Source organism: Lissotriton helveticus, chromosome 12 (assembly GCF_964261635.1).
Source record: "Lissotriton helveticus chromosome 12, aLisHel1.1, whole genome shotgun sequence".
Classification (NCBI taxonomy): Eukaryota; Metazoa; Chordata; class Amphibia; order Caudata; family Salamandridae; genus Lissotriton; species Lissotriton helveticus.
This window is the reverse complement of record NC_136073.1, coordinates 377,731,615-377,756,779: the sequence shown is the minus strand read 5'-3', so window position 1 is coordinate 377,756,779 and position 25,165 is coordinate 377,731,615. Positions and strand designations below refer to the sequence as shown.

Genomic DNA, 25,165 nt, shown 5'->3' with positions numbered 1-25,165 from the left:
TTTTTTCTCTGCCAATTGTAAGATTACCGAGTGTGGATGCAGACCTTGCACAACTGTAGAAAACAGGCTTTTGTATAGTTCTCACAGAGACACACGCTAAAGCACTTTTACTTATCACAGTTTGGATTTCCTTTAAATCTTTTAATCATTTGACAGCTCCTATTTGCTAATAATAACAAACCCCTTATAAAATAGTTTATGTCGTTCAAAAAAAATATGTTCGAGCATGCTGCAGCTTTATTTTTTATTCTTCTACAGCACTTCCTGCACATTGCACAGCAGTCTAAATTCCTTAATAGTTTTGGGCCTTTGAGAATACAGATAATTGCAGTCCCTTTCTACTCCTCGACTGCTGCAATGATTTTAAAAGTGGGTACATCGGGTCTTTGAGCATCCCAATGTTGGAGGCACCTATATTATCATTTTCTGTCCATTACAAGGCGGGGGAGATTGAATGAACATGATCACTTCCGGAGTAGGAACAGGGTCTCTAGGATAGGCCACATATGAGGCCAGGGGCTCATGGGTAAGATAGGTTCTGTCATTTCCAGGTCAGAGCTTCTGGGTCAAGCCACATGGATAATGTTACTTTCGGGTTAGTACTTCGAGATTAAGATTCATGCATGGCATCACTTTGTGGGCACCCTTTCATATGTGTGCACATTAGACTTCTAATGCCTGCTTGTGTGCATTTTAGAATGTCCTTTCTGTGTGTACAATCCTTTCATATGTGTGCACATTAGACTTCTAATGCCTGCTTGTGTGCATTTTAGAATGTCCTTTCTGTGTGTACAATCCTTTCATATGTGTGCACATTAGACTTCTAATGCCTGCTTGTGTGCATTTTAGAATGTCCTTTCTGTGTGTACAATCCTTTCATATGTGTGCACATTAGGCTTCTAATGACTGCTGGGGTGGAGAGGAGCAGACGAAAGGGAAGCTTGCACCAGATCGATGGCTTTCCACGTTCCCAAATACAGGCACATGGAGAGAATTGTTTTTGCTTCATCGGGAGGTAGCTTAAGAAGAAACCCCTCAAAGACCTGCGTACATTCTTGCACAAATCTGGTCAGTTTGAATAGGAAGCAGCGACGACACCGTCTCCCATAGCAGCGAGGCTGGACACAGACTAGGGGACTATGCGGCAGTGGGCGGAGTAAATAATTGTTGAAGGGTGCTTTGATGGAATAAACATCGAGTACTGAGGTGCAGTTTTTGAGAGCAACCAGGTCCCTTACAGTCATGACATTTTACTATGCAACGTACAGGTAAGAAACAACACCAGACTTTGAACATTTTATTACTGCTTGAGTTACGAGAGCAACTCCTGACATTTCAGAGTGTTACAATGCACAGCCTGAGACCTTCTGGTTATGTACAGTCATTGTGGGAGTAAAAAATTTGTTTTTCAGCCTCCGCAGATCCTGTCAACTAAATGCCTGTAACAAGTCCGCACTGCCTGCGAGTGCTTAACTTCTAGTAGAGCTCTACATTCGCGCTACAACCGCTGCTGATGGCGTTTTGCTCTCACTTCACCATAAAATGTAGCGCCCACTACAAATTAATTGTGTTTTTGTGCAGACAGATGTATTGGTTACTAAACTCTAGTGCCATCCCATCCCCCCATCCGAGTTTGATAAAATGCAGAGTCCCAGTACTGTGCAGCAGAGTCCCAGTACTGTGCAGCAGATGCCTTAACCTGTTTGGCTAGGTTGAACGTCGTGCTCCACCCCGTGCTGACTGACCAGAGCACATCCATGGACACGCTTCACTTGTTCCTTGCATGCTCCTTTTGACCTAATGTCCGTCTATGTGTGTTTTTTATTACTCCCTAGTAGATTTTGTTTCGTATTTTATTACACACACTGACTGCCTGGGGATCGCAGGAAAAATATTCTTAAATGATCTTAGGAAGTTAAAAAGGAAAACAGTTCAGGGTCAACTGTCCAGCATTAAATTTAGTATTTGCCTTTGATGTGTTTAAAATTGTATCGGGTGTATTAGAATTGTCAAATGGAAATATCTTTTAGGAAAATGAGTTACAGATTTGTTTGGGGTATGTTTGCAAGAGAAACACAGTTTTTGGCTTCAATCTACCACTTCAGTATACTCCCTCCCTCAAACATGACAGTGCAGCTGCATTATCCAGCTTTTGTCGATTGTAGGCAGGAGGCAGTTTTTTATATAGCGCCTAATAGTGTGGTTAGGCCTGCTTCTAGGTGGCACAAGTTTGGCAAATGGTTAACTGAAGCACGAGGCAGTGGCGCAGCCAGCATCATAACTTGAGTCTGTTGGCACCACAGTGGAACACTGTTGCACTGAGCATGTTTACACCTCTAGTTAGCTGCCTCAATAGTGAAGCACCTGTCATGGCTTCCATCTTTTAATGGCAGTGTTTTACAGTGGTGTGTGTGGGACACATCTTTCGCCACGCATGGTGCGCGCAACCGGTGTCCAACGCCCTGTCTGCATGTATGGTCAGCACCTCAAAGCACTGAAGAAAACATTTTGTAGATGTGTGAATAGTTTTCGCAGTTCTCTACTCCTTTGTTGACTTGCATAAGAGGTGACTGAAAGAAATGCAGATATGTTTGAGAGCCTTGGAGTGAGAAACTGCTACATTCCCTAAGCGCTAGTGTACAAGTAAATTCTTCACCCTGTCAATCATGGTATTGTACATGTTCGCTTGTGGTTCTATCCAGTATGATTAAGAATAGTTGTGCTACTGCGGTACCAGTAAATTGTTGTTCATTTTAGTTCCTTATTCACAGAGCATTCTCATTAAGGGTCAAACTTCTATAAGGTTTCTTAACTCCCACAACTCTAAACAGTAGTATTGACTGAGCCGTTCTTCACACCTTCTGGTTTGCTTGAAAATGCACCATTTGCCCACTCTTATTTCAAAAATTTCTCGCGGGGGACAACCCCCCGTAGGTGGTTCGGGCTCGTACGCTCGCCGCAGTGAAGTACGACAATTCTTTTACGCCTCACCACTTTCAAATGTCACCAGCCGCCCCTGCCTAAAAACTGTTTCCACCATAGAATAGTCATTATGTGCTTCGAAACATCCGATATCTTAAACGCTGGAAAAAATAAGGAAATGTGGCTCTCAGCATTTCAGTCCTAAATTGAATTTGTTCTAGACATTTATTTACGTGAAATTACAAATTTAGACAGGATCACTTAAAGCAAGAGTAGTTTATTGCAAAATATTGTGTTTCATTGGTGTTTACAATTTGTCAAATATATGTTTTATTCAGTACAACTCTGAGCTCTAAACATGTGCCAAACACATTTAGAATAAATATATATTTACATTACATTCAAATTCAGTTGCACTGATCTGCCATCACAGAGGAGATCACATTGTGCAAATAAAGTCCTTCAAGCTACCGAGAATCTGAAAGGCGTTTCAACCTAGAGGAAAAAAGAAAAGAAAATCAGGAAAAAGTGAGTGGGATATGTTAAAAATAATAATTTCCACCCAAGCGGGTTATTTTTTAAACATGCTGTTTCAATTAATTAATTACTTTTTAAAAACATAACAAAATATGTACTTTTTGAAGTTATCAAACAGTAATGCACTTTTACAATTTCATTCTTCTCTTGATCAACGGAATCATGCTCTCCCCCGCTATTAACCAACAGCATAAAAAACAGGCAATAACCCCAGGGATCGCCCGTTTAGGCTGCAGTATAAGTTAATCTATCTACGGAATGTATATAGAGCGCCTTGTGCCCAGAAACATGCCAGCGTGCTATTGCTGCCATCTGAAACACATATGCTTGGTTTTGGATTGGCATTAAAACTCGAGGAAGAAGCTATCTTCTAGGGCACTTATCAAGAAGGCAGTGTGGCCTGTGTGACGTGCAGATGGTGGTCTTCCATACTGTTTTTATGTCCATTGAGCATAGTTTGGCTTTGAACCTGCACAGAGTTTTGTGATGCTTTAGCATTCTTAAAGGAGGGATGGGGATTCATGTGTGAGGGATAGGTTTGTCCACATATTGGTAACTGGATAACAATACATTTACCTGACAGATACTTAACTCCCTTGACAGGAGAGTGATGTCTGATGTTTAGTGTCTCTGAAGCCTGAGGCCAGGTAGGAGTGAAGGCCTCCCACAATGCAATCCCAAGACTGGGTTTAACCGAATACTACAGGACTGTTTAACCCAACACTGTGAGAAACTTAGAAAGTGGCGTTTTATAGGTCTCGTATAGCTAAGCCTTCCTCCTCTGTTAGGATACAGTGAACCAAATGGCTCAGTGTAATGAAACAAACCAGCAGCAACAAATCTTTAGAGGTTACATCATGGCAGGGTGACTAAAACAGTAAACTCACTCTCAAAAGCAGCTGCATAAAACGTAACCCCCCTCCCCCCCCCCCCAAAAAAAAAATCACAAACGTGAAGGTGGTGTCCTGGTTACTAGAACATATGTTTCCCACTGGGCAACCGGATCTGCTGGGAGCAAACAATTTAAAAATGCTCCCTGGTTTGACCGTTTCTGGATTTACTGAGGCGAAACATCTCACCCATCAACAATAAGACAGAGACGCACTGTTTCACACTCATAATGTTGGGACTGCTGCTGCTTGTTCAATTTCTCCTCTGCACTAAAACACGGCACCTAGAGAGTTTGAAATGTTGCTTTCTTTTCTACACAAGAAACCTTTATTATGCGATTTCCACATCAAGCCAGTAACCTCCCTGCAACCTCAAATATTGTTTCCTAATGTGATTCAAGGACAAAGGAAACCTAGATAATTGTGGGAGTTTTTATAATCTAACTGAATATTTAGAAAATGTGCATTTATACAGCTGATAGCAGATATCTTCATGTTCTTGTAGTGAAACCATAAATGCTACGCTTTCACTGTTGGTCCAAGATCAAAGGCCAACTGCTCCAGAGCAAACAGAGAATGATCCTACTCTACCTCTCTTAGTGGCTTATTGCATTTCAGTGGGGTTGTACATCATGGCTTGAATCATGCTACTGTGTAAGGAAACACCTGTTTAGTAAATGACCAGCATTGTCATAAGGACGTTGTGTCATCATCTTTCCTGGTAACTCAAATTACAGACGTCTCACAAATGGGTGCACCATCCCAGTACGGAAGCATCAAGGCAAGGCCAAGACGGCCGGAAAGATTATTTGCACCCTTTGGAAGATGTTCACAACTCTACTTCTGGAGGAAGACAGGTCCTCCATTAAGTTGTGTTCAGAAATATGCTATGAATTGCGATAAATAACAGGCACAACTGAGAATAAAGAGGGTTTTTACAAAGTTCAGAGAAAACTATCAAGTGACCAAGCACACAGATCAGCTGAAAGCGACAACTACGCAAGGAAAGATTCACTTTATATTGAAAGCACACTCACAACTTAAAGGTATAATGTCATTATAAACCTCAAAACACAAAGTACTTAAAAAGGAACGGAAACAATACTAATGATAACAGAATAATAATCTCTCCAGTCATACAAATAATGGAGGATATGTACTTCCTGAAGGTGCAGCTGTGCTGATGCACCAGATATTACCTTGGTGAATAGCCTGAGCACTGAGCTAAAGGTCGCAAACTGGAAACATTTTGCAGCACAGGAAGGGCCGGTTGGAAATAGGCCTATTAAAAGTCCAGAGGGATCAGTCTGTACTGAAGCTCAAGCTCTTGTAAGATCTGCACCAAAATGTATAACATGAACTAGCTGTTTTTGAGTACTTGCTCAGGAGTCTGGGTCAAGACTGTGGACAGAGCCTCCACCCTTCTTCAGAACCATAAAGCATCTGGAGTAAGGCCCTTTGCAGTGCTCATTCAAAGGCACCCGTTCTATAATACAGCTGCAAAATAAGGCCTTTGTTTATTCCCCCAACCTGTACAGATGGTTAGAATGGGAAGTGTTATGGAAACAAGCATTCTCATGAATGACATACCCACTACTCTCACACGTTAATATAACTAGGGCTGTTGCCGAGATTGCAAGAATGTTGGAGGGTACAATCCAGTTTAAACAAGCATCATCCCTCTTTCCCGCAGTCACGCATTAATTAACTGCGCGGGGGACAAAACATTTGATAAGCTACAAGCTCTGCTCCTAACGTAATAATGAATGGTCGGGTTATGTTATGCTTCACATATGCCACTGGATCGGTGTGCTACACATTTTCACTCAGGACATTCTCAAGAAACATGTAGCCCAACGGAATGAGTGGGGGGTTTGAGTGGTGCTGGAGAGACGCTTTGATGTGAGATACGTTGCTCTGAATATTTAATCACATTACGCACTAGGGACAAAAAGGCAAATTCCGTCTGCGGGAGCGTTGGAGCCATGGTAATAAAACAGAAGCTGTGCGTGCTGATGAAACAAAATCCATGTGGACTACAAAAGCTTTTTATTTTGAAATGTTCATTTACACACCCATACATGTAAGGATGAGACGTGGATTCATTAGAATTTGATTCCGGTATTTAGTGTAACCCCAACCCGAGCCAGGAAAAGGACAATCCTACACAAGCTCCACTCCTTCCAACCATCATCCCGCTCACCTAAGTTCCACAGTATTTATTGTAACCCCAACCCGAGCCGGGAAAAGGACAATCCTACACAAGCTCCACTCCTTCCAACCATCATCCCGCTCACCTAAGTTCCACAGTAATGATGCAGAGAACGACATCTTGTTGTAAAATGCTAATACCACCAGCTGAGTGTGTTTTGCCCGCAAAGCACAGAATGTTGTAAAATGCTAATGCCACCAGCTGAGTATGTTTTGCCCACAAAGCACAGAAACACTACATTCCTACCTCATAAGTGGAGCGGTTGAGTCCCCGAGTCAAGCGTGGGCTGGGATTTCAAGAAGCGGCGGGAGGAGGGGAAAGGAACACAACAGTAGGGAGAGCGAGCTAGAGCAAGGCGGAAAGAGCAACAAGGAACCGAACCAGCAGAGGAGGGGCAATGAAGAGGGAATGAGAAGAATAGGAGCCGCGGACGGAATGAAAGGGAGAACGAACGACGACAAAGGGGAGCTAATGCCACCAGCTGAGGGTGTTTTGCCCGCAAAGCACATAATGTTGTAAACTGCTAATGCCACTAGCTGAGTGTGTTTTGCCCGCAAAGCACAGAAACACTACACTCCTACCTCAGAAGTGAAACGCTAACATTCTCCCGATCGCACTCGCGACCCGCCCGCCCCATCAAAAAATGGCGGCCGCAAACATCGTAAAGAAAAAAAAAAAAAAGTAAACGCCCACAATGGACGCACCTCGTCATGACGGCAAAAAAGGGGCGGAGAGCGAAAAAATCGCCGGAACGCCCACGAATCTGCTCGGACAATGACTGACGCATCTCTGTTCTAATGGCTAGCCTCCATTTATGGAGCTAGCCAATGGAACAGAGAGGCGGGTTAAAGCCCCATACTAAGTCTCAAAAGATTTCGCCTGCGCGAACACTGCTGCGCAGTGGACGCCAGGCGAAACCTAATTAGGAGTGCAGTCTTAACCTCTACATTTACATTGTGCTTGGATGAAAAGTGCAAGAGGACATGGGTAAACCTAATTCCACCTTGCATTTGCCTCGCTCTGGTTGTCACTTAAGTGAATCAGAGCCTGAATGTCTAATAGCTTTTAACATCTAGTTATGTGGATTATACTGGGCTTCATCGTCTCCCAAATGAGTCTGCATCCACACATAGCAGCTTAATATGACAGTGCCCTGGATTAGGAGACAGCACTGACTGTGTTGTAGCTGGTCCACATCAAGTGTATAGAAGTCTCCATGCCGCCTTGAAGCATTTGTAGGACGGGCTCTCGTATGAACTCTGGCAAAGTTGAGGCAACCAATCGGGTTGTTTCCCATAAGGGATGGTTTTATCTAGCTAAATGGCAAAGAGTACTGGAGGACAAAAGGTCAAAGTTTGTTGAGGTGAACACCTTTATCCTACATATCCAGTTTTTCCCGATTGCCTTTTGGGATTAGTAGTGGGGAAGGCATTCGGGTGAAACGCTGCCAAAGACCGTGGACTGACAAACATTCTGGTGTTGCTTTAGATTGAATAAAAGTGGGCTCATTTGACTATTGGTCATGCTTCCTTGGCCCCTACTTATTCATTGCAAAGGCAAGAGATAGTTTTTCACCTTACGAAGATAGACTCCATGAGAGCCTTATAAAAAATAAAGCAAAGATTCGGACGGCTGTCTCAGTGGTCTGAGAACTTCTGTCAAACTGTTTGTTAAGAATTCAGAAGCAGCAGACGAATCTCTAAGACTTTGCAGATCAACCAATTTCAGGTGTAATACGGAAGATGCTACTAGTGGGGCAACATTAGGGTGAGGTAAAGAAAAGTCTGCTTGTTGTTGAGGCTATTTGCACTTTTCTTTTCTGCTTCAGAATTGTTATCCTGTAAGATAGTGCCCTCTGTTTGCATGTTTGCCCCCACATTTTGCTGAATTTCTGATATACTCTGACTGAGTGTGCCCTGGGCTCTGCCAAACAGGTACCCAGGGCCTATGTTCTCTCCTTAAAACTGCATTGAAAACAAAACCCAATTGGCACTCCTTGACCACAGATCAGCCCCTCATAAATGATACCACAGGTACCCAGGGCATTGTGAACAGAGAAGGCCTCTAAGGGCTGCAGCACATAATGTGCCACCCTTAGAGGCCCTCTATCTTTACATACACACACTGCCTTTGCAGGCTGCGTGTTTTGGTGCAGAACAAACTGAAGAGTCAACATGGCACACTTCCCTGTGTACAATGCTTTTCTGACGGGTGCACTCCTATTTCCTATACAGATTCCTTTTCAAATAATAATATTTTCAAGATAATCAAGTGGTGCTGCACTGCTACGTCTGCGGTCAACACACGTTACATAAACTAGCAACATATTTCAAGTACGTGGACATGGATACAAGGTGAACTGTTCACTTTAAACCAAATATAAAATTTGTTAATCACAATATAGAACACATTCTGCTTTTTACTTCATTCTAAAGCATTTATTTATTCATTTTGTTCTGTTTTTTTCATTGCGTTTGGTATCTTACTGCTAGTACCTCATACTTTTATGCACTGCACAAAAATATTTATGCCCTGTTCATTTTCATGCCCGATGCATTTCGGGACAGCAGGGTCCCTTCATCAGGGGCATATCTCGTGTGATATCAATCGGTCAAAGATCTTGATAATTGCGGTGCCAATCAATGTAAATTAATCTTCAAACTTTGAGTGTGTTCAAAGTAGTAGTTTGCCTCGTAATTAGTCAGTTTCTCTCTCGGTATAAGAAGTGTTCAATCTTCCCGCGCTGATCCTCCTACGGTATTGTCCACATAATGTTGCCTGGTACAATCGCTGTAAAAGTTAAAAGCTTTTTTGGGTCCAACCAATGGAGTCCCTCCTTCTTTTTCCAGGGATGAGGCAGGGCAAAGCACCCTGGGAGAGTGATGGATTGCAGAACGTGGAAAGAACGCACAACTTCCAGTAAGAAGGCCACCCAAGTCCTCAGCAGCAGTCTGTCCAGAAAAAAGGTGGTGTTGGGCAGCTGCACTGAAAGTACCTGTAGTTCACTCATGCAACGAGCTGATCTCAAAGTGGAAGACAGCCTTTAGAGTCATACATTGGAATAACCAGCCATGCCTCAACTTAAAGGGCATACACATGCAAAATGTCAAGACCACGTAAAGGTCCCACAGTGGAATCACAAACATTTTGGGAGGAAACCTGCATCAAAACTTTAACCACAACCGGTGATTTAAATAAGAACTGTGGGACTGAGAATAATCTAAAAAGGCTGAAAGGGCTGAAAAATAATGTTCGATAGTTCTCACTGCAAAGGCGTTGCTGGGCCAAAGACAAATCAAACAGTAAAAAATTCTAAAGTTTGGATAGTAAAGGGTATGCCTTGCAGACTCCACACCAGGCCTCAAATTTGTCCCAGTGCTCAGTGTAAATGGACTTTGTGGAAGAATATCTGGCTACAGATGACATTCACCACTTTAGGTGGCAGGTCAAATGCAATTAACTGCAACCACTCAATCTCCACGTGTGGTGGTGTAGATTGCGCAGGGTCGAGTAAACTACCCGGGCCGGCTGTTGCAACTGAAGACCCTTCCGAAGTGGCAGTCTGATTGGAGTTGCTCATGTCCGAAAGCACTGGAGCCCACACTCTCCTGGTCCACTCCAAAACCACTAGGACGATTTGGGTCTGATCATTCCTGTTCTTTTTCAGAACTTGGGGCAGGAAAGCTAGTGGGAAGGGAAGGCATACCAGTGTCTTTTGATCCATTACAGTCCGAATGTATTTTTCTCTTAGTTGGAACTCCAATGTGCAAGACATTTGGCAGTGCACATTCCCAACAATGGCAAAAAGATCTAGCCAGGGTGTTTCCCCACTGCAGGAAGATGCTTTGCACCACCGTGGGATGCAGACGTCATACGTAATCCGTCAGACCCCGGTGGTTTAGCTCGTCCCCGACGTTCCAGCAAAACTCCAGAGGTGCAGGGCCTCATGGCACAGCACTGAGGACCACACTCTGCCCCTCTTGTTTCAGTTGAATTACCACGTGGTGGTGTTGCCTGTGAGAACCTGCACAAGCCTCCCTTTGATAGATGGCAGGAACCCTTTCAATGCCAAACAAACTGCCTGCAACTCCAACAGAATGATATGGAGATGGGTTTTCGCCAGAGACCAGGGTCCTCTGATCTCCACCTCCCACAGGTGGCCATCCCAATCCAGTAGTGACGTCAGCTATGGGTGGGGAATCGAGAGGTGTCTACCGCTGATCCACTGGGATCGAGCAGCCACCCCTGCAGATCGCATGCATTCGCCTCTGAAATATGAATGACATCTGATAGGTTTCCTAGGTACGGGGCCCACTGGAGCTTGGGATTCCATTGCAGATCCCACATATGGTCTACAAGGAATTTATAGTAGGCTAGAAGACCAAAAAGCCTCAGAGAAGCTCTCAACGAGATCCAGAACTGAGAATAGAACATCTAGATCACAGCACAAAGTCCTCAAGTCACTGCAATGGATGGAAAACCCTGAACTGTACAGTGTGCAGGCCAGCTCCAATGAAAGGAGGTCTCTGTGAATGGAGTGAGGTGCGACTTTGGCTCATTGATTGTAAACCCTGAAGATGTTAAGAGGTTCGCTGTTACCTGGAAGTGGTCTACGATTGACAGTTGCGAGCCCTCTTTGAACAGCCATTCAAGGTAGAGGAAAACTGGTATTCCCGCCCTCCGAAGATGGGCGATGGCCATAGCCATCACTTTTCTGGACAACCAAGAGGTACTGATGAGGCCGAAGGGGAGCATGGGGCATGAATTGATCCATCCTTAAAAAGGCATTCAAAGGGTAAAAATATAAGTTACGTCGAGGTCCTCCATCCTCCTTCAGCAGCAGGAAATGCTGAGTAACAACTCGTCCCTATTTCCGAGTCCAGAACCCTCTTGATGTTTCCTTTGTAAAGTAAAGCTCACATCTCCTGCATTAGAATGGACAGATGCTTCTCTGAGAGCTGTTCTGGTGGCGGGGGAGGCGAGGCTGGGCACAAAGAAACAGCAAGACATAACTATTCAGAACAATTTGGTGGTCCCATCTGTTGAATGTGATGGAGAATGTGTTGGGGTTCACCTTGACGGTGGAAGCTTGGATCACAAGACTTTCTGGAGTAGAAGGGTTTGTAAGAAAATCAAGTCTGCCAGGCACCGGTCTATGGCGTCTGGACACCTGCCTATTCAGTGGTGAAGAACAGGGGTTGGGCCATCTACCTATTAAGGTGTCACTAAAGGCTTCACTGAATGGAAGCAAGGTCTCAGGTGAGGCAGACCCAGGTTGCAGAATTTCTGTAAGGGCATTTGCCTTGACTAAAACAGAAAGTAGTTGATATCCAGGACCGCCACTGCCCATCAAATTATCACAGCAAAGGAAGCACTATCTTCTGTTGGGGGTCAAAAAGGCAAAGTTAACCCCATGTCATGAGAAGTATCAAGCCCGCTGGCCTCCTGTAAGTCCTTGTAATAACTGTCACTATCAAAATGTGGGGGTAAATGATTCCCATCTCCATCATTATCATCACGGCAAGCTCTGTTCCAAGTCATAGCCAAGAAGGCAATGGAGCTTCTATGGATACCTCCATGGTAGTGGAAGCATGGAATCAGACTCAAGTTGTATGGTGACCAGGTGCGCTGTAATGGATTCAGTGCCCGACCTCGGTAATGGTAGGATATCAGAGTTGGGACCAGACTGTCCTCCAGCATCAGCACCTGTGTTGGTTGATAAAGGAGGGACTCATGTAGGTCGTGGAGCCATGGTGAAAATCTGCATTTGAGGCAGTGCAGGAACCGTGGTGGGTCCAAGGGATTCAGGTTTCATGGAGGACAGATCCGGTGGTGGCAATCCCATTAAGGGCCCCTGCAGATCCTTTGGGCCCAAAGGAACACCATAGGGAGCTGGGAAAGTGCCAAAAATATGCAGCAAGGACTACCTGAAGACCTCAACTTGCTGTGGCAACACCGAAGGACCAGGAAATTTCGAGTGCCTCGGGATCAACTGTGGGATCAGTTTTGCAACTGGAACCTGGGAGGCAGACCAATTGACTTTGTGACACCCTCAAGCTTTCTCTTTAGACAGAGAGTGGCTGGATGGGGTTGAGTCCCACTTGGCCTTCTTGCATTTTTATTTTAACTTCGACTTACCAAAGACTTCAACTATGAAGGCGATTTCTCATGAGAACAGCCTCAAGAGCAAGAGCGGGTCTGCACACTTGACAGAGCGAGACTAACGCGAAACCCATAACTTGTGCACAGCTTTAGTTCCTGGATCTCCAAGTTATGCGAGGAGTGCGAGGACCCACTCCTCGCATGACTTGTGCCCGAGCACAAATACCAAAGATACACCTTGTGCGGGTCCCTTACTGACATCCTTGTTTTGCAGTTGCAACATGATTTGAAGTTTAAATGGGGGGACATCCCTTGCACACTGGATTTCTCTGGAAGTGTCAGAAGGCAAACCAAGATGGGAGCGAACCTCTGAATCCATGTTTGAGTGCGCAAAAAGAAAGGAATTGACATTGGTGCGCTAGGGTGGCGCTTTTATGTGGTTTCGCTCAGTGACTTCCAGAGCAGCATGGTAGTAGAAGGAAATAAAACTAATATATTGGAAAAAGAGTCCTGAGGTGTGCAAGCACCACATGTTCCAAGAGTATGTGACCCATGGAGAAAAAGAAACAACATTATGGGTATTCAGGAGGAGCCTCATGGAGCTGGAATGACACTTCTCTTAGTGATGCTTATGAGTCTCCCAAGACAAAGCTAATCTGGTGCCTTTCTTGCATCCATCTGAAAATACCAAAAATGTTATGGTTGTAGTATGACACCTGGGGATATTCTAAGATAAGCAACATGCAGGAAGCAGTAGCCATTAAGAATAACCATTTACATCTTCAGCATGTGTCCAGTTTTGTCAATTAACAAGCTCAGTTCTGGAAAGGAACCACATAAAACAAGCACAGATCACTAGGTATAGCCACACAACTTTGGGAATTTCAACGCTCACCTTTTCAGAAGTTCAAGAGGTGATATCTCAATAGAATTTTCTGTGTCACTCTGATTGTCACTACTGTCTGCAGACTCTGAACTGCCTTTTTCTTCTGTTTTTTTCTTTTTTTGCTTATTTTTATGTTTATGCTTCTTATGTTTTGTTTTCTGTAAATAACACAGGTGGTTAATAATATTCAGGAGTTAAACTATGTTTGTCACATAAAACTAGGTATTTGAAGCAATGCAGATTTCTGCAACAATTACCCTTTTGTTCACCCAAAACAACACAATCATAGATGCCATTCATATTTAAATGTTCATTATTAAAAATACAGGTTTTGCTGACCCAAGTTTGCACATGTACAATTCATACAAATAAAAGTAATTCAAACAACACAAAGTAGTTAAAAATCTCACACTAAAGTTGACCTCAAGATGTGTTTAAGAGAACATTGTGGAAATGCCTCAGTGTTTCCTTGTAGAGACAGGGCCCCATACCATACCAGCATAAAGGCAATATTCAAAGAGATTCAATACCAGCATTGAACACTTGTGAACAACTTTCATAGAAAAGGCAACTCAGTCCTGCCACCATTTTAAATTAAGTCCTACACCACTCTGCCTACAAACAGCTATTCAATTTTTCAAATGAGCTAAGCGTTTGGGATTGTTACTTAACAGGCAGCTTTATACGTGATTGATGTATTGCCTAATCCTGTTTCGATGCTGGCTATACCCATTTTTTTGTAATATTACGTAAAAGCTAACAAAGAACGTTTTTTTTAAACGGTTGTTCAAATGAGGATGAGCCTGGAACTCAAATGAGGACATGTATTCGATTGAAAAAGTTTGAAGGTATGGAAGATGGAACATAACGATTATGAGGAATCAAATACTGTTAAATCTAATAACTAGATCCAGGCGTTATTTTAATTATGCTGGAGTAATCAGAGTCATTTTGGTAATTCCACATTACGCTTTGAAACAGAATCACTGATAATTATGTGATTACTCCAGAGGAATCCTACTGCGAGAGCATATTTAGTGAGCGACCACTCACTATTCGTGGTCTACTGCATTTAGCGATATTTCTTAGCGCAAAATGTATCCTCATGTCTATTTTGTGGCATGCAAATAACACTAAATGCTGAGAATAAGCTGGCGGAAAATTCTATCCCAAGAGCACATTTAGCACTATTTCTTAGTGCAAAATGTATTCTCATTCTTCTTTTGGACACAAGGGGGGAATTTGCGCTAAGAAAATAACGCTAAATACCCGGAGTAAGTTGAGGGAAAATCATACCACAAGGGCATATTTAGCAGGAGCGAGCCCGCTATTCGTTTTTGTTGCATTTAGCGCTTGTTCTTAGCACAAAATGCAATTTTGCAGAAGTGAAGGCATTTCTTCTCCAAGAAATAGGGCAAAACACAGAATTACTCTTCTTACGTAATTAAGAGTAATTTTGTGGAATTCTCAGGTAATCTGCTACAGTGAATTACGAAAGTTAAGCCCACCCCTACTAATAACAGATTGCAGAGATATGTGGGTCTCAACCAAGGCCCATTTCAGGGCAAGCAAGGAATATGCTACTTACCAGTATGCATCTGTTCTTGGCATGTAGGGCTGCTGATATTCACATCTTGTGCATAGATCGCCGCCTAGTGTTGGGTTCGGATGATTGCACATTGTTGTCCTGGAAGAGTCTTCGAAGTATCACGAGATAGGTGGCTCCTCCCCTGGACTACAGTGCGCATGGGCATCCTCTCCATCCTCAGATTGTTTTTCGCCATTGTGGCAGGGATGGAGTATGATACAGTAAGTGATGTCCATGCCAGAGAGTAATTCTGAATGCAACAACTGCGACGGGCACCGGGGAGGAGGGAGGGCGATGTGAATATCAGCAGCCCTACATGCCAAGAACAGATGCATACTGGTAAGTAGCATATTCCGTTCGAGGCATGTGGGCTGCTGAATTCACATCTTGTGCATAGAATGTATAGCAGTCTCCTCCTAGCGGCGGTTGCCCGTGCCAACTGCAGCAGTTTGAAAAAGAGTTTTGAGTACAGCCTGCCCTACAGCTGCTTGCTGTTTGGAGTGTACATCTACGCAGTAGTGTTTGGTAAATGTATGTATGGTAGTCCATGTGGCTGCCTTACATATGTCTTCTAGAGGAATGTTTCCTAGGAAAGCCATGGATGCCCCTAACTTGCGTGTTGAATGCGCTCTTGGGGGGAACTGTTAATGTGCGTTTAGCTTTTTGATAACAGATTTGTATGCACTTAACAATCCATCTGGCTATACCTGATTTGGAAATGGGGTTGCCTTTGTGCTGTGGTGAAAAGGCAACCAACAGTTGCTTAGTCTTTCTGAAAAGTTTTGTCCTGTCTATATAGTACAGGAGAGCTCTTTTAACGTCTAGGGTATGTAGAGCTCTTTCTGCCACGGAATCAGGATTAGGGAAGAATACTGGCAGTTCTATAGCTTGATTGATGTGAAACTGGGACACCACCTTTGGCATAAATTTAGGGTTAGTTCGCAGCACTACCCTATTTGCGTGAATCTGTATGAATGGCTCCTGAATAGTTAGGGCTTGCAGCTCACTAACTCTTCTGAGGGACGTGATCGCCACTAGAAAAGCCACTTTCCACGTTAGGAATTGTATCTCACAGGAGTGTAGAGGTTCAAATGGTGGTCCCATTAGTCTGGTTAGAACCACATTGAGGTTCCAGACAGGTGAAGGTGGGTGTGTTGGAGGAATGATGAGTTTGAGTCCCTCTAGGAAAGCTTTAATAGCAGGTACTCTGAAGAGTGAAAGGTGCTGCCTGTTCTGAAGATAAGCTGCCACCGCAGCTAAATGTATACGGATGGAACTGTAAGCCAGATTGCATCTGTGTAAATGTAAGAGGTAACATATGATGTTTTGAGTAGAAGCATCTAGCGGATTTATGTAATTATTGGTACAATAGATGACAAATCGTTTCCACTTCGCCGCATAGCATGCTCTGGTTGTAGGTCTCCTTGCCTCTTTGATAATATTGATACAGTCGGGAGGCAAGTTTAGGTAACCAAACTCTATGACCTCAGGAGCCAGATCGCAAGGTTCAACTGTTGTGGATCTGGGTGCTGAATGTCGCCATGGCTCTGTGTTAAAAGACTGGGTGTTAATCGCAGCCTTTGATGAGGAACCACGGAAAGTTCTAGGAACGTGGTGTACCATGGTTGCCTCGCCCATGTTGGAGCAACTAGGATCAGTGTCAGTGAGTGTTGTCGCAGTTTGCGTGCCACTAGTGGTATGAGCGGGGCTGGGGGAAAAGCGTACGCAAACTTGCCTGACCAGTTCATCCATATCGCATTGCCCTGAGACTGCGGATGTGGAAACCTGGCGGCGAAGCTTTGGCATTTTGCGTTTTCCCTTGTGGGGAACAGGTCTATTTCTGTGTGACCCCACCGCTGGAAGTACGGTTGTAGCACTGAGGGATGTATCTCCCACTCGTGCATTTGGTGGCTGTGTCTGCTGAGCCGGTCCGCCATCTGGTTGTCCCTGCCTGGGAGGTGTTCCGCCATGAGGAAGATGTTCCTTTGAATGGCCCACTTCCACATGCTTTGCGCTAGATGGGACAACTGTGGAGAGTGTGTGGCCCTCTGCTTCTGTATGTAGTACATGGCAGTCATGTTGTCCGTCCGGATTAACACGACTTTGTTGCACAAGTGTACCTTGAAAGCCTTCAGTGCCAGAAAGATTGCCATCAGTTCCAGCAGGTTGATGTGCATCTTTTTCTGCTGTGTTGTCCAGAGTCCCTGCACCGTGTAATGGAGGACATGCGCTCCCCATCCTAGGAGAGATGCGTCCGCCGTTAGCACTATTTGTGGTACAGGCTCTTGGAACGGTCATCCCTTGCAAAGGTTTTGTGGGTTCCACCAATGCAGAGAGCTGTATGCGCGACCGGTCACCAACACTAGGTCTTTCAATTGTCCCTGAGCCTGGGTCCACTGCCGTGCTAAGCACTCCTGAAGCGGACGCATGTGTAGTCGTGCGTGAGGGACTACGAAGATGCAGGAGGCCATCATGCCTATCAACTGCATAAACACCCGTGCTGTGAGCGAGTGTTGGGGTCTGAATTTCTGAATGAGTAACAGAATGCTGTTGATTCTTGCTGAGTTTGGCTGCGCCTTTGCCGCCAGAGTGTCTATTGTTGCTCCCAGGTACTGTTGTACATGGGCGGGCTGAAGATGAGACTTTGGGTAGTTTAGTGAGAATCCGAGGCTGTGTAGGAGGTGAATGGTGCGGGACACGTGGCTGGCACATTGCTGGGCTGACTTTGCTTGGATGAGCCAGTCGTCCAGATAGGGGTAGACGTGAATATGGTTTCGCCGTAGGTGCGCAGCCACTGTCGCTAGGCCTTTGGTAAACACCCAGGGGGCTGTTGTCACCCCGAAAGGCAATACCTTGAACTGGTAGTGCCGATTTTGGATGGTAAACCTGAGATACCTCCTGTGTGCTGGATGTATTGGTATGTGGAAATAAGCATCCTTTAGGTCTAGTGTTGCGAGGAAGTCTCCCTGACTGAGTATTGGAAGAACTTGCTGTAAAGTGAGCACGTGAAAATGTTCTGACAAGATGTATTGGTTTAGGGGCCGGAGGTCTAGTATTGGCCTGAGAGACCCGTCCTTTTTGGGGATTAAGAAGTACAGAGAGTACACCCCTGTACCCTGTTCTTGTATAGGGACGAGTTCTATGGCCCCTTTTTGCAGCATACTGATAACTTCTTGCTGCAATAAGTCTATGTGCTCTGCGGACATAGGACGGTGTTTTGGCGGTATATTGGGTGGAGTGGATGTTAGCTCTAGACAATAACCCTACTGAATAAGTTGTCTCACCCACCTGTCTGTGGTAATGCTTTCCCAGACTGGCAGGAACTGTTGTAATCTGCCCCCGACTGGTGTTACATGGTCTGGGGACAGCGACAAGGCGTCACTGTTTAGTATTGGCGGAGGATCTGGTGTTGTTATTCCCTCGTCCTCTGCCTTTACTGCTGTTGCCACGGTATCCACCTCTGTTAGTTTTATTATAGTTGGTTTGCGTGTTCCCTTTTTAGGTTTCGTAACCTGGCGAGGGGCGAAGCCCCTCCCAGATCGAAATCTGTTGTTTTTAATAGTGAGGTTAGGACAGCCTCTGTTTCCAATTGGCTAGCTCCATAAATGGAGGCTAGCCATTGGGAGGCAGAGGCTGTCAATCGCGCTTTCTCACGAAAACGCGATTCGGGGGCGTTTCTGGTGCTTTTTTTAAGCCCCGCCCCTTTGTCCTGGGCCGCGCTGTCATTGGCTGCCGGCCCGGGACACCCCGTGACGTCATTCCCCGGGCCGCGCTGTGATTGGCTGGCCGGCCCGGGACCTGACTTGTTTCTTTGTGTTTTGAGTCTCGGCACGTCCTAGGTGAGGCACTTGTTCCAGCGTGTTGCGTAGTCCGAAGACATCGCACGTGCGTCGGTCCGAGTCTCTGTTAGGCTGACTGAAGATGCGGTGTCTGGTTAGCGAGGCTCTGAGGGAGCGAGTTGCAGAAGAGTGGACGGTCGTCCTCGGAAGAAGTAACGCGAGGCACTTTCAGCACCGCGAGACACCGAGCGGCGCTCAGCTGGCACCTCGACGGTGGAGCGAGAGCGAAGGACCGAGGCTGTGGATCAGTGTTTTCTGACTTAACGTTTTGGACTCGATTCATTCAGGTGGGATGCTCGTCTCCTGGCAGGGCTGACGCAGCCTTTCTTCCTTCCAGGATCAGACCGCGATCGCAATTGAGAGTGAAACTCGAGTATGTTTATCAGGCGCATGTGGACTAACTGGTTGGTGTGCTGGTTACGGAATTGGTAATTCTGAGAATCGATCCTTTTGTTGAACTTAATGTGTATGCATTTCTTCGTGCTTCCAACTTGCTCCCTCTGTCGGAAGACCCAACGACCATGAGCATGCGAACGGGCTTTACTACGCCAAAATTGTACAGTTTATAGGATGTCGGCGAGTAGAATTTAGAAGCCCAGTCGGGTCCATAATAAGTCCTTCACCAACCATATCATTTCACACAGAGTGGCGCGAGTAAAGAAGCCGGGAGAGATATGTGTTATTGGACAGAAACACTGGATCACTAAAACAATGTTCGGGTTTTTATCTGAAGCGCGGGTCGCGGAGTTTGTTTTACGGCTCTGCTCTGGAAAATGTGCCATGGTAGAGATAGCTTGGTGAACTGCGCTTATCCCTGCGTTCGTCTTCCAACTACAAGTTCTCAGCCTAAATGTCCTCCTCATGTTTCTTCTCACTAGTATGGGTGCGCGGTGACTCCCTCCGGCTGGAGGTGTTCCTAGTTGCTGGGGAGAAGGAATGACCCCCTGGTGACCACTTTGCTGTTGCTTTTCGCTCCTGCATCTCCTTGGGAGATATGAAGTCACAACCTATGCAGGGGACACAAAACTCTCCCCCCGCACAACACTTCTTCCCACCCACAAAGACCGCACACGTCGAGAAGAGGTGGTCCGCAGACCCCATCACTGCTTGTGAATTGGAGAAGACTGGAGTTTGAAGCTGATTTTTTTTTTTTTAAAAACACTGTGATCCTGTGCAATTCACTTATTTCCCTGCACCGCTGCTCGTGTGTTCACCAACATAATCTTTTAAACACAGCCTGTACACCAGGATTAGGCGCTATGCAACACACACCCAGACCCTTTTACCTCCAGTCAGCAGACATTTCGTAAAAACGCTTTCCTTTTTACCCCCTCCCAAAACTGAAACGTTGCGATGTCCGGTATTTCAACAAATATTCGCTCCACATTTCATTAAAAACAAACATAGTTTATATTTAACTACAAGGTGTGTGCTCCATATCGCCCAGACATTTAATATCAAGTGCCTTCAACGCTGACAACATGCTGCAGTCGGAATCTATGCACTTTAACACCAGTTACCCCTTCCCGAATTCTAACATCATAGATGCAAATAACCCCCCCCCCCTCGGCTGGAGGGTCCCCCGTTCACCCCACGTGTCCAGTACAAATATACACCTTTACATACGGGACTCGACACCTACATCAATTATAACAATTTCAAGAGAAAATGAAGTTTAGACCCGACGTCTAATGGGAAGTGAACTTGATCACAGCGGTGAAAAGTTGAAATACGAGCACTTTGGAGGTATGAGCACTTTGTTGCTGTACCCACAGATTAGTTCTCACCTGCAGCCCTCCCCCCACCCCCTTGCACACGTGCTTGTACACAGGGTATGCTTGGCACTGCACGTAGCGCAAGAGGCAGCAATAACTTCAAGGTGTCACAAGATCACACAGCGCGCAGAGGGGACGCGGGGACTGGCGGCGCCGTCTCTTACCTGCAGCAGGCACATGGACGGAGGCAACAGAGCGCTTTACAGGAGTACAGGTACCAAACTATGATAGCAGGCGCATGGCCCGGAGGCATCAGGGTGCTTTACAGGAGTACAGGTACCAAACAATTATAACAGGCACATGGACGGAAGCATCAGAGCGCTTTACAGGAGTACAGGCACCAAACTATGATAACAGGCACATGGACGGAGGCAACAGAGCGCTTTACGGGAGTACAGGTGCCAAACTATGATAGCAGGCGCATGGACGGAGGCAACAGAGCGCTTTACAGGAGTACAGGTACCAAACTATGATAGCAGGCGCATGGACGGAGGCAACAGAGCGCTTTACAGGAGTACAGGTACCAAACTATGATAGCAGGCGCATGGACGGAGGCAACAGAGCGCTTTACAGGAGTACAGGTACCAAACTATGATAGCAGGCGCATGGACGGAGGCAACAGAGCGCTTTACAGGAGTACAGGTACCAAACTATGATAGCAGGCGCATGGACGGAGGCATCAGGACGCTTTACAGGAGTACAGGTACCAAACTATGCTTGGCAAGTGCAGTGACAAGAAGTTGAGGACCCCGTGGGTGGCACGGCACCTGCAGAAGTGGTGTCCAATTGTATTTGTGTAGCGCTTGCAAGCAGCCAGGATCTTTCACTCATTGGTGCAGGCGCTTGTCTGTGGTTCAGCGTCACCTTCAGGACTGGTGCTTAGGTCCTGCCTTGGGGATCTAAGCGCTCTTCCCATGGTTTCAGATATCAGCATTTTCATGGTATGGCTTCTTGGGTGCGCCTGTGGTGTTTTATGGTACATGCTTTCCGATCCCAATCGGGTCGTTTGTTCTGGTTCGCTGGTGTTCGGCTTCCGGCTTCACTTATGTTTCTGTAATGTCATGTGTCTTCCTTTCTGAGTGCCTGTGGGCAGTGGCAGAAAGGACCATTATCCATGACTGATGTTCGGTTTGTTATGGCATTGTTAGGGCCTGATGTAGCTGGTCTTATCCTCTCATTCTGTGGTTTGCGCGGTTGACCCCAATGTATGCGCTACTAGCACTGGTAGCCTCTTCTGACCCTACTTCTTGTTTCTAGGCTCGAATTGCGCCCTCATTTTCTATTGTTGTCTGTTGCGACATGTGTGCTGTGTTTTTGGCCTTCTAATGTTCCGGTTGCATTCTGGCACTTTTGGCCGGTATTTGTGATCATACTCCATCGCTTTAGGTGGCGTCTATGCCTTTCAGGAGGCTGTCTTTTCTGCTGTCCTTTCCACTGGTGTCACTCAGAGACTTCTTGGCACTATTCGCTCTTCATCGATTCGCTCGGTCTGACTTTGTTTCTTCTGGGTTGCTGCAATATAGGTGCTGTGGGCCCTTTGCCCGCAGTGTCAAAGCTGCCCTGTGCACAGTCCTCCGCCACCCATTGGGAGCTGTCCATGTTTAGAAAACTGCAATTTAATGAATGAATTGGTATCACAGACTATGAGGTAGTCTGCACGCTCACAAGGACACCATTTCCAAAAAACACAAGATTATCACCATCTTTTTGACAAAAAGCACAATATACTTAATTCCACTTTATTTGCCCAACCCTATTAATTACTGAATCAATAACCTAAGATTCGGGCATATTGCTTAAATTTGCATTTTATTTTATAAACAATCACTGCTATACTATTCGTCTGAGGTTGTATCAGTCCTCTGTGGCATTTTAAGCATTCTTTCATTCAAAGGCACTATCCGGTGTCTTTAGACCTCCCTGCAGCCAAGTCTCAATGAGGATATCTCTTCATTCTCCTGTTTTTTCCATCCTAGATAATCCCTGTTTCCACACTGAAGCTTTTCAGGATTAGTAACACAAAGGGGATTATCTTCAACATGATATCACTTTACCACGGCGGCTACATGCAACGTGGAGCCCGAGTAAAAGGAACGTACTGGGTGACCAGTTGAAGCCCATGTCTGTCTGTTTCACTTCCTGTCGAGCAGTCTAGAATACCCTGTGATGAGCCATCAGGCCCAGTACCGTATAGTGGGGCACCTCCTTTAATCCTATATCCAAGGAAGTGATGTGGTAGAACTGATTTTCCCACATGCGAAGATGTCTGTCTCCCGAGGTGGTACAGAAGGTGAGTGACTGCAGAGTGCTAGGGAGTGCAGAGTGACTGCAGAGTGCTAGGGAGTGCAGAGTGACTGCAGAGTGACTAGGGAGTGCAGAGTGACTGCAAAGTGACTGCAGAGTGACTAGGGAGTGCAGAGTTACTAGGGAGTGCAGAGTTACTAGGGAGTGCAGAGTTACTAGGGAGTGCAGAGTGCTAGGGAGTGCAGAGTGCTAGGGAGTGCAGAGTGCTAGGGAGTGCAGAGTGCTAGGGAGTGCAGAGTGCTAGGGAGTGCAGAGTGCTAGGGAGTGCAGAGTGCTAGGGAGTGCAGAGTGCTAGGGAGTGCAGAGTGCTAGGGAGTGCAGAGTGCTAGGGAGTGCAGAGTGCTAGGGAGTGCAGAGTGCTAAGGAGTGCAGAGTGCTAGGGAGTGCAGAGTGCTAGGGAGTGCAGAGTGCTAGGGAGTGCAGAGTGACTAGGGAGTGCAGAGTGACTAGGGAGTGCAGAGTGACTAGGGAGTGCAGAGTGACTAGGGAGTGCTAGGGAGTGCAGAGTGACTAGGGAGTGCTAGGGAGTGCAGAGTGACTAGGGAGTGCTAGGGAGTGCAGAGTGACTAGGGAGTGCTAGGGAGTGCAGAGTGACTGCAAAGTGACTGCAGAGTGACTAGGGAGTGCAGAGTTACTAGGGAGTGCAGAGTTACTAGGGAGTGCAGAGTTACTAGGGAGTGCAGAGTGACTAGGGAGTGCTAGGGAGTGCAGAGTGACTAGGGAGTGCTAGAGAGTGCAGAGTGACTAGGGAGTGCTAGGGAGTGCAGAGTGCTAGGGAGTGCAGAGTGCTAGGGAGTGCTAGGGAGTGCAGAGTGACTAGGGAGTGCAGAGTGACTAGGGAGTGCTAGGGAGTGCAGAGTGCTAGGGAGTGACTAGGGAGTGCAGAGTGCTAGGGAGTGACTAGGGAGTGCAGAGTGACTAGGGAGTGCAGAGTGACTAGGGAGTGCTAGGGAGTGCAGAGTGACTAGGGAGTACAGAGTGCTAGGGAGTGCTAGGGAGTGCAGAGTGCTAGGGAGTGCAGAGTGACTAGGGAGTGCTAGGGAGTGCAGAGTGCTAGGGAGTGCAGAGTACTAGGGAGTGCTAGGGAGTGCAGAGTGACTAGGGAGTGCAGAGTGACTAGGGAGTGCAGAGTGCTAGGGAGTGCAGAGTGCTAGGGAGTGCAGAGTGCTAGGGAGTGCAGAGTGACTAGGGAGTGCTAGGGAGTGCAGAGTGACTAGGGAGTGCTAGGGAGTGCAGAGTGACTAGGGAGTGCAGAGTGACTAGGGAGTGCTAGGGAGTGCAGAGTGACTAGGGAGTGCAGAGTGACTAGGGAGTGCAGAGTGACTAGGGAGTGCAGAGTGACTAGGGAGTGCAGAGTGACTAGGGAGTGCAGAGTGACTAGGGAGTGCTAGGGAGTGCAGAGTGACTAGGGAGTGCAGAGTGACTAGGGAGTGCAGAGTGCTAGGGAGTGCAGAGTACTAGGGAGTGCTAGGGGGTGCAGAGTGACTAGGGAGTGCTAGGGAGTGCAGAGTGCTAGGGAGTGCAGAGTGACTAGGGAGTGCTAGGGAGTGCAGAGTGACTAGGGAGTGCAGAGTGACTAGGGAGTGCAGAGTGACTGGGGAGTGCAGAGTGACTAGGCAGTGCAGAGTGACTAGGGAGTGCAGAGTGACTAGGGAGTGCAGAGTGCTAGGGAGTGCAGAGTGACTAGGGAGGGCTAGGGAGTGCAGAGTGACTAGGGAGTGCTATGGAGGGCTAGGGACTACAGAGTGACTGCAGAGATTAAGCTAATGGCAATGTAAATGACAATGCCATTTATTTATCTGTTTTCAAAACCAACACATAAATACAAATTTTGTAATTTACAATGCCAATAGGTCTAACTTTTCCAAAGGCGAAACCATTGCATTGTAAATGCTTGTTTGTATTGAGTTTGCTGGGATGCCTGGCCTCTTGTAGCTCCTCTGTTATTGGAGCGACGAAAGGAACCTCCTCTGAATTGCTGTGACTGCAAGGCCCCCATAGATTTGGCTGTCTCTGTGTCTTTTTTAATCTTCTCTAAGATTGTGTCCACATCAGGACCAAATAAAAAAATCAGGGTTTACAGGCTGATTTAGCAATGTGGTTTGAATCT

The 25,165-nt window shown here is 46.1% G+C and overlaps 1 protein-coding gene across 2 annotated transcripts in view; it reads right to left on the bottom strand.

The window, feature by feature from the left end:
* Nucleotides 1-3,179: 3,179 nt before the first annotated feature.
* Nucleotides 3,180-25,165, bottom strand: part of GPATCH1 (G-patch domain containing 1) — a 282,152-nt gene continuing 260,166 nt past the window's right edge. Inside the window, exons 19-20 of one of the 2 annotated variants that reach the window (XM_078668539.1) lie at nt 13,559-13,707; nt 3,180-3,417 (exon numbers count right to left, since the gene is read on the bottom strand). In XM_078668539.1, the coding sequence (XP_078524665.1) occupies nt 3,390-3,417; nt 13,559-13,707 (177 nt within the window). In that variant the 3' untranslated portion in view covers nt 3,180-3,389. Of the gene's footprint in view, nt 3,418-13,554; nt 13,708-25,165 lie in introns of those variants that run through there. The other variant, XM_078668540.1, reaches the window with a different exon arrangement.